Raw genomic sequence first — 16,534 nt, forward strand, 5'->3', positions numbered from 1 at the left:
GGATGTTGTTGACTTTCTGTGTTTTCTGGGTCTGGTCACCAGTCGCCTTCTGGACTTCATTAGACGCTCTTGGGGGGTCTCTGAGCCACGGTGTCACACCGTCCGCAGACGCCGGGCGGGTTTACCCCCATGCTGCCGCGGCCAGTCAAGCAACCGCGCTGGTCGCGGGGCTGTGTGTCCTGTTCAGTGCTGCTGACCGAAGGTCCAGGAGTCTACGTGTCAAGGGAACATGCCTGTGTTTCCCAACTTTTTGTCTTGTGCTGCCGTGTCTAATGTTACTGGAATTTTCTAATAGATTAAAACCATACGGTTATTTTCTAAGTGAATCTTACCACAAATTTTTTTTTTTTTTCTTTTCCAAATGTTGCCAAGCCTTTAGTTGTCCGGGAGACCCGAGTGACACGAGAGCCTTCCCCTGAAGGGAACCGTGAAGTTTAGGACAAAGCAGAGCCCCAGCTCAGCCCGTGGACCCTGCTCCCGGAGCCCAGACGCCGCGGGGCTGCCTTCAGCGTGGACGCCCAGAGCTCCCAAGAGGGAAGGGGTGGCGGGGAGCTGGTAGGAGCGTCAGACGCATTCAGGGGAGCGTTGGTGAGGACAGGGCGGGCAGTCCTGGGCAGAGGGCCTGTGTGTGGGGATGGAGGCCACACGGGCAAGTCTGGGCTTCCAGGCTGATGTCTGGGTCTGGATCCTGACCCCCGGGGCACAACCTGCCAAGCGCTCGGCACCAGCCTCCTCCTCCTCCCGGGCGTCTCTTGGTCGACGGTGACCCCGTGGGATGCGCCCACACCATCCTTCCCGCCAGGCAGCCCCTGGATGCCGCCCTCCCGGGGGGACGGGGGCCTGCAGGCCGGCCGGCCCGAGTCCTGTGGGGGCCCAGCACACACACAGGCCTAGCCTGGGGAGGAGTTCACCACGTGTTTATTGGATAAAGATCACAGAAACGATGGCGTGGGCGCTCCCCACTCGGGAGAAGCGGCCCCTGTGGGAAATCAGGAATATTCTGGGCCCGTGGCTTCGAGTGAGGCAAAGGCACGTGTAAGGCGCAGCTGTCTTCGCGTCGGAAGCTGCGGGTAGGCTTATCGCCGGGGGAACGGGGACGACTCCTCTTCCTCATTTTCTCACGGTCTCCACCCCGGGGCGGGGGCGAGGGCCCCCTTCCTTCAGGGCAGGACGTCCACCATGGGCCCCGCTCCGCCCTCGCTGGCCGGCGGCTGCTCACACCAGCGGGATGGGGTAGGAGGCGCAGGCCGCCAGGCCGCACATGTTCTTCCCGCGCTCGATGAGGAAGTACCTGGGCAGGCAGAGCGAGCTGGGGCCTGGCCGGGCCCCCTCCCCGCTGTCCTCCCTGCAGGGCTCTGCTGCCCCCCGACCTGACTCCAGGGCTGAGTGCCAGGAAACCGACGGCCTGACTCGGAGGAGCTTTCCCTCCCCTCCCTCTGGCTGCCATACTGGGTGCACTCCACGGTCCCGCAGTGTACCGGGGCTCCTTCTCAGCCCCCACTCGGTGATGTCCTCGTCACCAGGCCCCCGGGGACGCAGGGTCTGATGGCACACGCGACGGAGCCCCTTGAGGGTGTGCACCAGGTCCCCGTTCCAGCCCCTGGCCCCGGGGTCCGCGGGAAGCATGTGGCCTGACCTCGGCTGAGCTGCCCCCCAGCAGCCCGCTCTGTCCGGTAGGGCTGGCTCCGGGCTGAGCCGCCACAGTCCCGCCCACGGACCCTTCTGGGACAACGGACCCCGTTCCCGACACAGTATCGTTGGGATGTGGGGCCCAGGACAGGAGAGGCTGGCACGGGGGCGTCTCAGGGGTGTGGGGGTTCAGCCTCAGGCTCCTCCCCCAGGGCTCCACGGGGCGCCCTGCTGAACCCCGGCTCAGACGCCAGGTGCGTACGGGGGAGAAGACCCCCGGGCCCCCAGACCCGTGATGCCCCTCCCCGAGCGTGGGGCCCAGAAGCTGCTTACCCGTTCATCCCCCACTGGGGACCCCAAGAGTTCTTCACGATCCAGTAGGGCGTCCCGTTTTGCTCTCCGTACCCGACAGCCAGGACCGCGTGGTTGACTTTATCCGGAGTTTTATGACAGGATGTGCTGGAAACGGGAATAGAAGAGGTGGGAAGACCCAGGAAGGCGCCGCATCCGGGTGGCTTGGCCCCATCCCCCAGAGACACCCCTGGCTCTGAGGTGGTGAGTCCCGGCGCGGGGCCTGGAGGCGTGGAAGCTGGGGAGCCTGAGGTGCGAGACCCTGTCCTCGGGAAGCTGCGTCTGGTGGGGAGCGGCCTAGCGGAGGCCACCCATGTGGGGCGGCGACCAAGGCCTGAGGCACCCCAGGAGGGGGTCAGCCCAGCAGGTATGGGGGTCCCTGGGAGGGCCCCTCAGTGTGGCAGCGGTGGCCCATCGGGAGTGGGGCCGTTTCCCTGGGAAATGGGGTTGGAGCAAGAAGGCCCTGATCGCCTGGGTTCCCCCCAAGCCGACCCTGGACCCTGGGGTGCGGGGGACGCGGGCGTGGCAGAGGCCGGCAGGGCCAGAGAACTTGGCGTGGAGGACAGACTGGCGGGGATGGCCCAAGGACACATGGGTGAGGCTCACTGCTGGGTGGCGGGTCTCAGGCAGCACGGGGACGGGGAGGACCTCCCGCGGGAGAGGCCTGGGACTCGGGCTCCACTCGTGAGGCGGGACAGGCGAGCGGCCGGGGGCGAGGGTGAGGCAAGCCCGTTCCAGACCACCGTGCGGAAGCCCCCAGCCTGGACCCCAGGAGCGGCTCCTCCGTCTTCCTGCCCTCCCACCTGCTACTCACAACGACGTGGCCCCTGCCCAGCAGGCTGGGTCCTCCCACCCTTCTCGCCTGGCCAGGAGGCCGTGGGGTCAACGCGAGGGGTGTGGGGGGCCAGCCCTGCCCAGCCCAGGGCCGTCGTAGGGACCCCGGCTCACCTGGAGTAGACGCCTTTCCTGTACATCATGAAGTCGCTGGTGACCTCGAAGGCGAAGCTCACAGGGTTGTACAGGGCCACGGCTTCCACCATGGAATCCTCATCATTCTGCGACACACAGCCCCGTCACCGCTGCCCCCACCACCGCTGCCCCTGCCCTCGAGGACGGCCCTTTGCCCTGAGGCAGGGCTGGGCGCCCAGAAGGAAGGGAGAGAGGGCTATGTCCACCAAACCGCCGCCAAGGGGCGGCCGACCCTCCTCGCAGCAGGTGCGGGGCAGTGTGGAGCGGACAGGCTCCTCTGGGTTCCTCGTGTGGCTACGGGTCCCTCCTCCGAAACCTGGCTCCCCCGTGACCTCCCCCCGCCATGCCGGTCTGCGGTCCCTCTCTTCCCAGGGACGCCCCTGCCCCCACAGAGCCCCCTGGGGTCCCCCCGCCCTGCCCCCAACATCCCTGCCCCCACAGAGCCAGCAAAATTGACCAATCTGTCCCCCTGGCGGCGTCCTAGACGGAAGCCGGCCCCCCGGAGCACAGCCGCGCTTGCGGACAGCCCCGTCATTCGGGAGCCGTGCACGCCACACTCGGGGCTGTTCGTTACCGCAGCGTACCGTGTGCATTCACACGCGATGAGTTTGCATTCAGCCCCTTCCACACACGCTGACGTCACACACGTGTTCACACCCCACCCGCGGGGCGGGCCCTGCTGCTTGCATTTCACCAGGGAGAAAACGGCCCTGACCGGAGCCCTGCCCAGACCCAGGTCTGAGCCCGAGTGCCCGGCGCTCGCCCTGCACTCTGTCCCTCCCTTCTGCTGCCTCGGGATGCCGCGATCGTCCCAGTCCTGGTGACCCGCCGCTGGGACAGGCTGCCCTGCCGCGCCCACCGGTCATCCGACAGCAGTGGACGCCGGGCTCCTCGTGGGAGCACATGACCCGTCACAGGGAAGGAGCGCTACTCACGATGGTGATGTTGGCCACATCCTTCACGAAAGCGATGGCCTTGCTGGGCTGGAACTTGCAGTCACTGTCCTGTTCAGGGAGCAGAAGTCAGGGAGGCTTGGCCCCGGGCTGAGACCTCAGGTCTACCCTGTGCCGTCCGGTGATATTGGCGGAGCCAAAGCGCTGAGTGTGGGGCCAGGTGATGGGGTCACTCAAAAGGGGGTCAGAGTCATCCTTGTTCTCAAGGCACTCACAGGGGCAACACGGCCTGGCTCTGGCTCCCGTGTGGGGGGTGCTCGTGGAGCCTGGGGGACCTGGTGAGAACTGTAGGTGGACAGGAGCCTGCCTGGCGGGGGGAAGGGAGCGCTAGTCTCGGGGCGCGGACGTGCGCAGACACAAGGCAGGTGCAGAGCAGGTACACGGGGGCAAGAGGACGTGCTCCCGAGATAGGAGAGAAGGTGGGGACGGCGAGAGTCAGGACCTGGTGTCTGGGCACGAGCCAGCAGCTGGGCTGGAGCCCAGGACTTATGGGGGCAGCACAAAGCAGGTGAGTGGTCAGAGCGAGGTCCGGGAGACTGGGTGGTGGCCCCGGGAGAGCGGGATGAAGGAGGCAGGGTCACGAACTGACCGAAGGAGCAGGTGTGGGGTCTCTGATGGCTGACAGGCAGAACTCAAGTGAGGGTCTGGACCACCCCAGACTGTGGCCAGCAGGTTCTGTGGGGGCCGGTGGGGCTCACTAGCAAGGGGAAATGCTGGTGGAACCATGGATTTGGGGGAGAGACGGGGCCGTGGACAGGCCGGGGTGAGACGGCAACGGGCCTGGGACAGAGAGGGTGCAGGTGCAGGGAAGTGTGAATAGCTTGAGAGTGACCGCACCGGCGCTGCTGATGGATGGGGAGGGCGGCGGACGTTGGTCCCGGTGCAGCTGGCAGGAGGGCACCCGGGAGAACGGGAGCCGCGGGTGGACGGGAGGCTGCAGGGCTGGTGAGGGGGGTGGGCTCCGGTGAGCCGAGGAGAGGAAGGAGTGAACTAGGGGAGCAGACGTTTCTGGTGGGAGGGGCCGTGCTGCGGCTCACGGGGCAGACGGTGCTCCCCGGGCTGAGGCGGGTGGTGCTGGGCAGCCCCGCAGGCCGAGGCCGTGAAGCCGCAGCTCCGGGATTACCTGGCCCTTGTAGGGGTAGCTGTCTTCCCCCATGATGCCCTTGTTGTAGCGGATGTACTCGAAGGCCTGGCTGGGGAGGCCCCTGCAAGAAGCACACAGAGACGCCCCCTGTGCTGGCCCCGGGGGCTGGAGGCCTTGACCGGGGCCGCAGCCCACAGACCTGGGAGAGACCTGGAGTCCCCGACGGCCGCGTGTGCGTCGGGGAGGCCTCGGGACCCTGGGCCAGGCCCCTCGTCTGGACGGCAGAATGGACCTGGCCAGCAACGGGGATTCACCACCCCTGAGCCCCCACCAGACCCTGACCAGCAGGCGCTCCACCGACATGACTGCCGACCCCTCGCGTCCACCCTGTGGGACCGATGCCGTCATTTCTTGGGGCTCAGAAAGGCTGAACGACTTGCCCAGGGCCACTCAGCGGAAGCCGGAATCCGCGCACGGCCATCCGGCCGCAGCTCCCAGCACCCCGGACCCCCGCGCTGGCTCCCTGGCACCCGGCACAGTGACCCAGGTGCGCGGTTTCCGGTCAGTGTGGCCGGCCAGCATGCCCGGTCCTCGCGCCCAGCTGGCTGCCGCATCCCCAGGGCCCAGCTCCGCAGCAGGTGCTCAGGAGACAGGGCGCCCCTTTCCTGGACTGGGCCACGGGGGCCGAGGGTCTGGGTCCGGGAGGGCGGGCCGGGTGCGCGCGTGGGCCAGGATGCCGCCTCAGACTCCGGCCACCGAGCAGGGAAAGCCCCGCCACCGTTTTAGGAACGGGCCAGGGAAGCAGGTCCGGTGAAGACAGCCTTCAGGCACGAACATGTCACCACCCCGACAGAAAGGTCCCTCACAGCCGGCTGGGCCGGGCTGGTTTAGAACTCCCCACGAGCGGGAAGGCCAGCCAGACACCTGTGTGTGGATCTGGCCGCGGGCCCCGGGGGCGGACGAGGCCGCCTGCATGGTGGTTGTGGGGCACCGTGGGGGGAGAGTGGAGTTGGGGACCACAGCTTGGCCCCGTTCTGACCGAGGGACCCCAGGTACGTGAGGGGACCGTCCCCTTCGGGGCAGCAGGACGGGACAGCGGTGGGGCGGGTCTGTGGCTAGACCGGATGGGAGCGATCGTGGGCAGGAGAGGGGCTCTGGCCACCCCCCAGTCAGGGACGTACCCTTGGCAGCCATGATTGTTGAAGTCCTGGGCACAGTCCACCAGCTGCTGCTCGGCCTGCAGGGGCGCACGAGGCCGTGAGTGGGGGCTCGGGCACCGGGCGCTGAGCCGTCCCCGCAGGTGCGCACCTGGCCCCGACGGCACCGTGTCAAGACGCCCAGAGGTCAGGGCCCCGAGGACGACTCTGTGGCCGTCGTATGGCGGGAGGGGCTCAGTGGCGGGGGACGGCTCGGCGGGCCTCCATGTTGAGCGCCGCCAGTCGCGGGGCCCGGGGGAGGCTCTTGTGCCTGGGGAGGCCGGCGGGGGTGGAAGCAGACAGGCCCAGTGGGACACCCTGCTCTGCCTCCCCTCATGGCCCTTGCCCACCACCTTCCCTTGCTCTGGGGTCAGCGACTGGATGCACAGGCCCTGGCCCCTCTCTCCGGGCAGCGGGGCAGGGCACAGCTCCTGGAGGCCTGGCTGCCGGGCTCCGCTCTCTCAAGGCCCCGGGGGCCCAACATGGACCGGCTGGACCCCCCGGGAGCGAGCCCTGGGCTGCCCCCTCAACGGCCTTGTCCCTTCGCAGGAAAGCGTGCGTCCAGTTGCATAGGCCGAGCAGCCACGGGGGGGGGGGGGGCGCCTGAGGTCTGCCGAGACAGTCTCCCTGCCCGAAGCCCTGCCGGAGCCCGAGGGCCCACCCGGCCCTGTCAGGCGTGGGGGCAGAGCGGCAACCGCGGCAGGTGACCCCAGCCACACTGCTTACCAGAGACAGCAGCTTCCCGGTCTGGATGGCGATGGCGGACTCCAGGGCCCCCGTGGTGGAGAAGGTCCAGCAGCTGCCGCAGCCGCCCTAGAGAGGCCGGGGTCAGGGTTGGGTCGGTCACGGGGACACCAGGACGCAGGCCCGGGAGAGCCCCAGGCTCCCGTCCACACGTGGGCCTGTGCGGCGAGGGTCCTCCGTGTTATGGCTGAGGGGACCTGCCTCGCCAGCGCCCACCCCGTCCCGGCCCCTCTCGGACCAAGCCCTGCGCCCGCCCTGGGGGCTGCCGCCTTCCGTCTGTGTCAGGACGTGAGGTCAGCTCCTCTGCTCCCCAGGGTTCCTCGGAAGGACTCACTCAGCGAGTCCGGTTTCCAGAGCCGTCTCTGCTCCCGCCCCCGCACCAACCTCATTCCACCGGCACCTCCTCAAGCCCGACACCAGCCCTGACCTCCATCCGGGCCCCACACCTGCCTCTGCCGGGCCCGCCCTCCTGCCACCGTCCAGGCCAGGCTCTGGACGTGAGGGTGGGGCGCCGGAGCCCACCTGCCCGGTGCCGGTCACTGCTCTGCCATGGGCCAGCTGTGCGAGCCAGGGGGCCCCCTCCCGCCTCCCACCCTCTGCTCCATCTGGAAAACAGGGCCGCAGGCCTGCCTCCCAGGGCCGTTCGAGGCACAGACGCCGTCCTGCCCGCTCGCCTGCGTCTTCTCCCCGCTTGGCTCTGCCTCCCGGACGCCTGTCACCACCCCCGTTCCCTGCCCTCCGGAGGTCAGTGTTCTCAGCCTGCTGGCCTCCCTCCTGGTCTCTTGGTCAGTACGGGGACAGCCCTGTGCAAGGGTCTCGGAGCGGTCAAGCCGGGGGCCTGGCCCGGCCGAGGGAGGCAGAGCGGGCCGAGTGGCGGGCGCCGGAGTCCCCCGTGTCCTGTCTGCTGGACGCCAGGCCACCCCTCACCCTCCTTTGCTCCCGTGACGTGAGAAGTCCCCGAGGGCTCCCAGGCCGACATGGGATCCCGCTGCTCTGTGCGCACCTGCACGGTGGCCACGGCGAGATGCCCCACGGGCCTTGTCAGTTCAGAGTCTGCCTGGCTTCCGCTGGGCTTCTCCCAGGAGAAGACGCAGGGGCTGAGCCCCTGCCGCTGGGTGGCCCCCGGGAACATTCCTGACGGACATCCCTGCCTCCCTGTCCAGCAGTGAGCAGGTTCAGGCTTCTTCACTGAAAACCCACTGCTCTAAACTGTCGCAGGATCCCTGGGCACCGGGGGTGGCGGTTGGTCGGTTAAATGGCCGAATCCTGATTTCAGCTCAGGTCACGATCTCAGGGTTGTGAGATTGAGCCCTGGTCCGGCTCCCCCCTCAGCAGGAGTCCGCTTGGGATTCTCTCTCTCTCCCAAATAAATAAAATCTTAAACAAAAAACCCCAAAAAACTGTCCTGAGATTCTTAAATGGTCTAAAAACTACGGCGGGGTAACGGGGGAGAGGGCGGCTCTGTCCTGCCCCTGACGCTGGGAGGGGACGGTCACTGTGACTCGGGTGCTGGTGTAGGCGTCCAGCTTTCTCACGGGCTCCAGGAAACCCCGAGCCTGGGAGGACAGGACCGTGTGGCCCGGCTTGAAGGTCAAGGAGCACACGCTTCTCGGGGAGCCTTTCAGTGGGAAGGCCAGTGTTTCTAGGAGGGTTACCGTCACCTCGCATTTTCTGGGGGCGAGAGGATGGCGGTGCTCTGGAGAAGGCCGCTGCCCTCTGCCTTCTAGGGGAGGGACGCAGCGGGCAGGGGCACCTGGGGGCGCTCAGACCGAGAGCAGAGCCGCTGGTCCGCAGCTTGTGGGTGCAGAACACAGGTCACACGCTGCTCCCCGCGGCCAGAGCACATCTTGACGGCGGGCGTCTCTGCTCACGGAACAGCAGCCGCCATCTGGGGGGAAGCCACCGGGAGGGGCCTGGGGCCCCGTCTCCGATGGGCATGGGGAGGAGGACGTTTTGGGTGACCCTGAGACTGGGGGCCAGTGGGAACGGCGAGCACGGGGTGCAGGCGAGCTGTAGTCCAGTAAGGGGGGTCTCTTCCCCCAGAGCATGGGGCTAAAACCTCCCACCTTGCCGAGGAAGGCAGCGGCCGGAAGGATGACGGGGGAAGGCGGTCGGGGGGTCTTCCGGGCCTCGCCTCCTGCTGTGTGGGCTGCGAACGCGGCTCTTTTGTGGGGAACGACCGGGGTGGCTGCCCTTACCTGGTTTTTCACTGGCGACACGAACTTCCCTTTCTTCCTCCAGTCCACGGAGGGTGGGTAGGGGCCCCTCCCCCGAAGGTAGTTACCCCTGGTGGCCGAGCAGTTCTGGAAGGACCAAACACAACTTCAGGGGACGAAACCCTTCCGACAGAAGAGTGTGCAACTAAAACGGAGACCACGAGAGCATCGGAGAGCCCGTGGCTCTAAGGACCACGGAGCCCCCACCTGCCGGGTCAGAGGCTGAGGGCCGGAGCCAGATTTGACAAGTCAGAAGGCACTCGCCCGCTCGATTCTCACTTCATTTTTTTTTTTTTTAAGATTTTATTTATTTATTTGACAGAGACAGAGATCACAAGTAGACAGAGAGGCAGGCAGAGAGAGAGGAGGAAGCAGGCTCCCCACTGAGCAGAGAGCCCGATGTGAGACTTGATCCCAGGACCCTGAGATCATGACCTGAGCCGAAGGCAGCGGCTTAATCCACTGAGCCACCCAGGCGCCCCTCGATTCTAACTTCAAACAAGCAGCGAGCGACTGCAGCAGGACTACCCCTGCACGGTGTCTACGGAGGATTGACCCTAAAAGGCCACCTGTCTTTCACCTGAAATTCACTTCTGTTTTGGAAATTGTTTTAATTTGCATCTGTATTTTCTCTGGCCACGCTAAGTTCGGGGCCCGTGTGGCTGAGGCCAGGGCCGTGGACCGAGGAACCGCTGGGAGCCGCCTCTGGCCGGGCATGAACCCGGGCCCCCCCGAAGCTGGGCAGGACGCCATCTGGCCGGAAGCCAGGCGGACTCTGAACTTGGCCCAAAGGTCCGAGCGGAAAGAGCCAGATTCGCTCCCAGGGAATGACACCTACCTGAGGCTCTGACCAAAGGTACTTGCTTTTTACTTCCGCAAAGCTCAGGTCCGAAAACTGGTTCAGCCCCACTGAAAAAGAGAAGGAAAAACAAAAAACCGAAAAAGGAGAAGAGGCGCTCAGTGAGGCCGTCCCGAAGAAACGGGGAAACCGGGAACCCCCAGGCCAGCCCGTGTCCTACTGCCGGCTGCGCCCGTCACGGGTCTTACACGGAATTCAACGACTGTGCCAAGGCCAGTGCTCTCTGTGCTTCAGAAGTACACATGGCAGGGCTGGACCAGGGTGTCCTGTAAACTCCGCCACCGCCCAGAGCCCCACCGGGACACTGAGCCTCAGAGGAGAGCCGCGGGGCCAGAGCCGAGGTCAGCTCGGGCCGCCGTGCCGGGCTCTGACTGTCCCTCTACCCTAAGTCCCTGGCACGCCCCAGTCGCGGCTGGCGTCCTTCCAGCTCTGAGACGCGGCCGCGAGGAGCCCGGAGGAAGGGCAAGCCCACGGTACTTTTAAACGTGTGGTTCCCAGCGTTGTGGGCCCTTATCCTCCTCCAGTTGCCGACAAAGGTCTGCAGCCTGTGCTGGTACTCCTCTGAGCTGTATTTCTTTCGGTGCTAAAACAGAACACAGCAGTGGTAAGTCGCAGAAGCGAGGTCCAGCTCCCCGGGGATGGTGCGTTCTCTAAGAGGAGGGATGGAGGTGCTCGTTCCGGCCCGGTTCTGGAGCCCAAGCCGTGTCAGGTCGCAGGACACGCTGGCGGGTCTCGGCTGCGGAAGTCAGGCGGTTGCAAAGCCCACGCCCGCCTCCGGGGACCCGCGGGCAGCCGACACCACGACACCACGCACGCAGGTGCCCGCGGTCGCCCGGCGGTCCCACAGCCCCTGGTGGAGGGACAAATGCCAAGTACAGGCCGTGTCGGGGCGCGGCTCCACTCTCGGGCGAAACCCTCCTTCGCGAAAGCGAGTGCACCGTGTCCTCCAGCTAATTCCACGCCAGCATGTGGTGTCCCTGAACACAAAGTGTGGACACGGATCCCAGGCCCGGAAGGCTGCCAGCCGGCTTCATCTCCAGGGACAACGGTCCAGAAGGTGCTGACCTAACCGGACCCTTCCCGCTCGGGCCAATCCCCAGTTTCCAAAGCCCTAGGGACGTGTAGTGGGAAAAGCCTCCCCCACTTCCCGTCTCTGATCCTGCCCAGTCGCGTCCGACAGCGCACAACGGGCATGGAAAAGCGTCGGGAGGAAGCGGAGCACTGACCTGCGCCATCCACGACTTAAAGTGCACTTTCTCTGTGAAAAGAAAGAGAAAAGAAACGAAATGAGGCCGGGCGCCTGGCCACGAAATGGGACTTCCGCCAAGCAGGCACCTTGGAGCCGATTTGCATTTCAGGAAACGGGGCAACGTGGAAGGCACTAAAAACGGTGTGGTCTGGTGGAGAAGGCAGGGGGGCCCGGCCGTCAAGCGGGGGTGGGAGCGAAGATGACTGGGGACAGCAGGCCGGGGCCCCCGGCGCCCGGCGTCTTCGTCCATTGCCGCTCACGCGACGGCGGCCGGACAGTTCAAACTCACTGAAGTGTGTATTCAACAACAGTGTAGTTTTCTGTAGGATCTGTTTCAGTACAAAGTCAGTTAAAAACCAAACCCTGAGGGTCCGCATATTTCTCCTTCAAAGGACAGATAACAAGTCCTTGGACTTCCTGGTGTCCGGCGTCGGGGCCCTCTGTCCCAGCAGAGAGACGGGTCGCAGCCACGGGCTGGCCGGCTGCTTGTGGAAGGGCCCCTGGTTACCTGCCCCTGTGTAGGTCTGACTGAACTAAAACTTCACACTCAATTTCAATGGCCACAAAGAATGTACTCCAGCTTACGGAAATACTGTCATTTTAATTAAAAAAATAAAAAAAAATTTAAGTAGGCTCCACGCCCACCATGGGGCTTGATCTCACGATCCTAAGATTAAGAGTCACATGTTGTACTGACTGAGCCCGGCACACGCCCCTAAACACTGTCACTTTAAAACAGGACGGCCACATCCTCCTCTTAAAGCCAGCCGGGGGAGCCCGGGCCCCTGGTCCGACACCCACCGTCAGGGAGCGTGCGTTCACACCTGATGCCCGACTACCCTTTCACACAAACACAGGGGCAAAAAGTAGACACTGAAATTCTTCTTACTTCCTGCGAGTCACGCATCTCTGAACATTGTATGAATTCCTCCGAATTGAATACCCATCGTGAACACCCCGGCTGATTAAAGTATTTCAATATAGTCTACATTCTGAAAAGTAACGGTCAAACATAAAAAGGAAACTTGTAGCAGGAACGCATCTCTGCGGCCTGGGGGGCTCTGTCCGCCGAGCACCTGACTCCGTTCCGGCTCAGGTCCCGATGTCAGGGTCGTGGAGTCGAGGTCAGCCTCCCGCTCCGTGTGGAGTCTGCTTGGGAGTTTCTGTCTCCCTTTGCCTGTGGCCGTCCCCCTGTCCTCCCCCCGCCATACTCTCTCTCTAAAATAAAGAAATAAATCTTTAAAAGAAGACAACAATGCATCCCTTAATGAGGTCAACACGACTTTATGACTAAACCCTCACAGACATACAGATTCATGGGTGAATATTTCCTATTTTTTTTATGGGTCAGCATTAATTCTGGTCTTTGCTGTTTTTTTGTTTTTGTTTTTTAAAGATTTATTTGAGAGAGAGAGAGCACAAGGGAGCGTGCGTGCATGAGTGGAGGGCAGGGGAGGGTCAGCGGGAGAAGCAGGCTCCCCCCTGAGCAGGGAGCCCGGTCCCAGGACCCCAGCATCACGACCTGGGGCGAAGGCAGATGCTTCACTGAGCCACCAGGTGCCCCAGTCTTTGTTTTTTGGCAGGTCAAAGGACTCAGAAATCCTGCTAATTAAGCAGATCCCTAATTACTCATTGCTTCCGGGAACGGGAGGCGATTTTTAGAGCAAGGTTTCTCAATTCCTATGCCTCGAGCACATGACGCCCTGAAACCCCATCAGCTGATCCCGCGGGGAGTTTCTCTCCTTCATTTTCAGTTTCCCTGAAGAACCGACCACAGTTTCGAAGACTGTCACCGTCTGTCTTTCTTGCCGCCTCTGATGTGCTCAGAACCACGCACTCAGATTTAGGAGGAAAGAGAGGCACAGAGCAGTTTTAGCAGAGGATGTTTGTGAAGGGGCCGGACACGAATCCCCTCTGTGTCCACAGTCACTTGGAGTCTCTCTGTGTTTCTCCAGGGGCTCCCCCTGCCCCCCAGGCTGGAGTTCACACACTCAGCTCTCTGATTTCCCTTTGCGGGTCACACACCCATCCTGGGAACCAAGCTGCATCCGTTCAGCCCCGGAAAGAAAGGCCCTACTCAGAGTACGATCCTCCACTAGTAGGGTCCCCAATCCCCGTCACCGGGCCCTGCCGCGGCCGATGGCTGCAGAGGAGGACAGACCTCAACCCAGGGGGATTTCAGGCAACGGAACAGCCTTCACCTCTGGGATATTTCGAAAGCCACAAGCAGGTATGACAAGCCTGGACTATTTCTCATTCACAGACGGTCAGTGGAAGAAAGAGCCGGAGATGCTCCCGGGCTGGGCCAGGCCCGAAGGATCTGCTGGCGGCCCCGGGCCCAGCCTCAGACAGACCCACTTCAAATCCACGGGAACTTCTGGAAGGAGGATATTTGTGGATGCCTGGTCTGGGGGACTGTGTGGGCAGCGTGGAGAACGGGGTCGGCAAACGACGGCAAGCTGAAAAATGGTTTTCTTTATACTTTCAAATGATGGAGGGAAACAGATCATTTGGTGAGACGGAGCACAACCTGCACTGAAATACGAGGCTTTAGCGGAAACTGCCCCGCTCCCTGGTTTGCACTCTCCGTGGCTGCTCTCGGCGCGCAGGTGGGGAGCTGTTATGTACCCTGTGTGGCTCAGAAGGTGGACAATGCTGACCATGGCCCAGCCAGAGAAGGTTCCGGAGCCCTATTCTGGAGTCAGGATGCCTTTTGCGCCGACACACCCGGGGTGTGTCACTGGGCTTCCCTTAGGTTGGGGCCGGCCTGGAGCTGCCTGCCTCCTGCCCCCGAGGTCTGCAAGACTGGGCACCTTTCTTGTACCAATGAGTAGAGGAGTAGAGGGGAGGGAGGGGATTCTGAGCCTCAGTGACCTTCGTCCTGTCCGCAGGCTGTTCTCTGACAAGCCTTGTCGGTGCCCAGGGTGAGTAGGGCAGTGGTCTTGTGAGCTCAGAGCCTGCAGCTGGGGGGCAGAGGGGGTAGAGGGTGGGCAACAGCTGGGAAGGAGGAAGACCCACAGGGCAGAGCCTCCAGCTGGGGGGCTGCCTAGACCCCCCAGCAGGGGAAGGGGTGCAGGGGCAGCTGGACCGGGCAGGACGCACGTGGCCTGCAGGGGACTGACTCCTGGTGTCTGAACTCACCCAGGGGCGCTTGGGAAAACGCCCTCAGAACAGATGTGGCTCCAGCAACGGTCCAGAGAACCCATTTCACAGAAAGACTCTCGCGGCGCGCATGGGGATCCCCAGCGACCTGCCCGAAAGGCTGGAAAGCCCCTGCTCACCCTGGCGGGGGGCATCAAAGTCCTCTATGTCCCCAGGCTGCGCCAGGACGCAGCGGGGCTGCGGGCTTCTCTGGCACTCCAGGCCCTGCAGCCGCCTGCGCCGCGGGACCCCGGCCCCCCGCCCCCCCCGCCCCCCTTCCTCGGGTCAAGCAAGACGCCGACGGACACCCCCTCTCCTCCCGACCCCTCCTGTGAGGCGGCTCACCCTCCCGGGTCGCCACGCGCGGAGGCCCTGGTCCTGGGGCCGCGGAAAGGCCCTGCCCCGCTGCGCCCAGCCGGGTGACCCCCACCCCGCAGTCCTCCAAGGACCGAGCCGCCCGGCGAGGCCCTTTTCCCGCGGCGCCCCCTCCGCGTACCTAAGGAGCTCGCGAAGACGTCGGTGGCGCCGCAGGCCGGGGGTCCCAGGAGCCCCGCGGCCGCGCACAGCAGCAGCAACACGACCCACATCCTGGCGGCTCCGCCCGCGGACTGGCTGCGAGCGCCGGGAGCCAGGCGGAGGCGGCGGCGGGGGCGGGGCGGGGCTCCGGGGCGGGGCGGGGCTCCGGGGCGGGGCGGGGCTCCGGGGCGGGGCGGGGCTCCGGGGCGGGGCGGGGCTCCGAGGCGGGGCGGGGCTCCGGGACTCACCTGCGCGCGAGGGGCCCCACCTGCGCTCCGCCGCCGGCTCCTGCGGCCCTGCCAGGAAAGGGCGCCGCGGGCGGGCCGAGGTGCTGCTGGGGCGGTCACCGCCTGACCTCGCCCTCTCCCTGGAGGGCGACCCCGACCCCCGGAGCACCCCCCCCCGCCCGCCCTGGCCCCCGTCCCCGGTGTCGCCCTCTCCCTTCCCGCTCCAACCCCCGGAGCCCCCCCCCCCCCGCTCCCTGCCTGCCCTCGCCCCCGCCCCCACCCCCGAGCCCCCATCTCTGGTCCTCCTTAAGCACGTTCTCTTGTCCCTTGTCCCTTGTGCCTTGGAATGAACTTACAGGTAGAGGAAGGAGACGGCCGGTTTTTTGGTTCGGCGCCCCCTGAGCCACCCCGCAACAGGCATCTTAGTCTTTCTGATGAGAAAGTCCTATGACCGGCTTCCGGCCGTTGGGCAAATCTGCAGAAAGGAGGAAGACCATGTACGGGTTTGCGAGTGGCAGAAGCAGAGAAGGAGGAACCAAACTTCAGGCTAAGGGCGCCAGCCCTGTGGTTGCTGGGTGGGGGGTGGGGGCGTGGGCCGTTCAGACCACCTGCAGGCGAGCACCCAGGGCCGGGATGTTCGCCGACATCCTCACCCAGCAGGGCGCAGGTGGCTGACCCCTCACCCCCACTCCCATTTTGCAGATGGGGAAACTGAGGCTCCAGAGCCCGTGGTAACTGATGCTGGAAACAAGCAGGGAGCTCCCTCTGGGAGCTCCGCAGCCTCACACAGACACTCTGCTAAGGGCAAAAGGCAATCTTAGCTTAACATTACTGCGACCTCACAGGGGCCTGTGAGTCTACTTTAAACAGAGAGATTCCTTTCGAAACTTCCTTTATCTCAACCCTCCAAGATATATGTTAGCAATCACCCCCAAGCACATGGCCCTGATATACATCTGAAGGGTCCCATGCCTAGGCTTTCACTAGACAGAAATAAATGACCTTTTCTGACAACAGCCGGCCTCCTGAAGGTCCTGGAAACCTTGCTTCCAAAATCCTTAGTGACATACACGATCCCTAACCCCTCCCAGACTGAAAGTGTATGACAGGCCACTCCTCACGGCCCCACGCAGCTCTTTCTGCCCACGGGTCTTGTCCCCCTGGTTTCACAAGACCACCTTTATGCACCGAAGACGTCTCAGGAATTCTTTCTTGGTCATGGGCTCTGAACCCCAATATTTTCCCATAAGCTTAACTTCCCTAGTAAGTGTGCAGATGGGGGCTGAGCCAGGTGTGATCTTTCTGCTTTTTTGCAGCCAGAGGCATTTTGGTGAGGTTGGTTGGAGCCCTTGGGGCCGCTTGTCTTGTCTCGTTCTCCACCCTTCCCGCCCCCGCCCCCA

The 16,534-nt window shown here is 64.2% G+C and overlaps 1 protein-coding gene across 1 annotated transcript; it reads right to left on the bottom strand.

Annotated features, from left to right (window-relative positions):
- Window positions 1-901: 901 nt before the first annotated feature.
- CTSH (cathepsin H) lies at window positions 902-15,029 on the bottom strand. The gene is made up of 12 exons (XM_046008771.1): window positions 14,888-15,029; window positions 11,228-11,259; window positions 10,479-10,584; window positions 9,981-10,051; window positions 9,125-9,229; window positions 6,909-6,995; window positions 6,168-6,223; window positions 5,026-5,107; window positions 3,885-3,953; window positions 2,929-3,035; window positions 1,963-2,088; window positions 902-1,291 (listed from the first exon to the last, which is right to left on the bottom strand). The coding sequence occupies exons 1-12, from the start codon at window positions 14,976-14,978 to the stop codon at window positions 1,216-1,218; spliced, it is 1,008 nt and encodes a 335-aa protein (XP_045864727.1). The 5' UTR covers window positions 14,979-15,029; the 3' UTR covers window positions 902-1,215.
- Between the last annotated feature and the right edge of the window lie 1,505 nt (window positions 15,030-16,534).

The sequence above is a fragment of the Meles meles genome, chromosome 6 (assembly GCF_922984935.1).
Source record: "Meles meles chromosome 6, mMelMel3.1 paternal haplotype, whole genome shotgun sequence".
Lineage (NCBI taxonomy): Eukaryota > Metazoa > Chordata > Mammalia > Carnivora > Mustelidae > Meles > Meles meles.

Excerpts from the sequence above, each read along its gene's own strand:
- CTSH (XM_046008771.1), bottom strand. The coding sequence starts at position 14,978 with ATGTGGGTCGTGTTGCTGCTGCTGTGCGCGGCCGCGGGGCTCCTGGGA. Across the intron at positions 6,996-9,124 it reads TGTCGCCAGTGAAAAACCAG|GGCGGCTGCGGCAGCTGCTG; the intron begins GTAAGGGCAGCC and ends CGGCCTCTCTAG. Across the intron at positions 2,089-2,928 it reads AGGAAAGGCGTCTACTCCAG|CACATCCTGTCATAAAACTC; the intron begins GTGAGCCGGGGT and ends TCCCGTTTCCAG.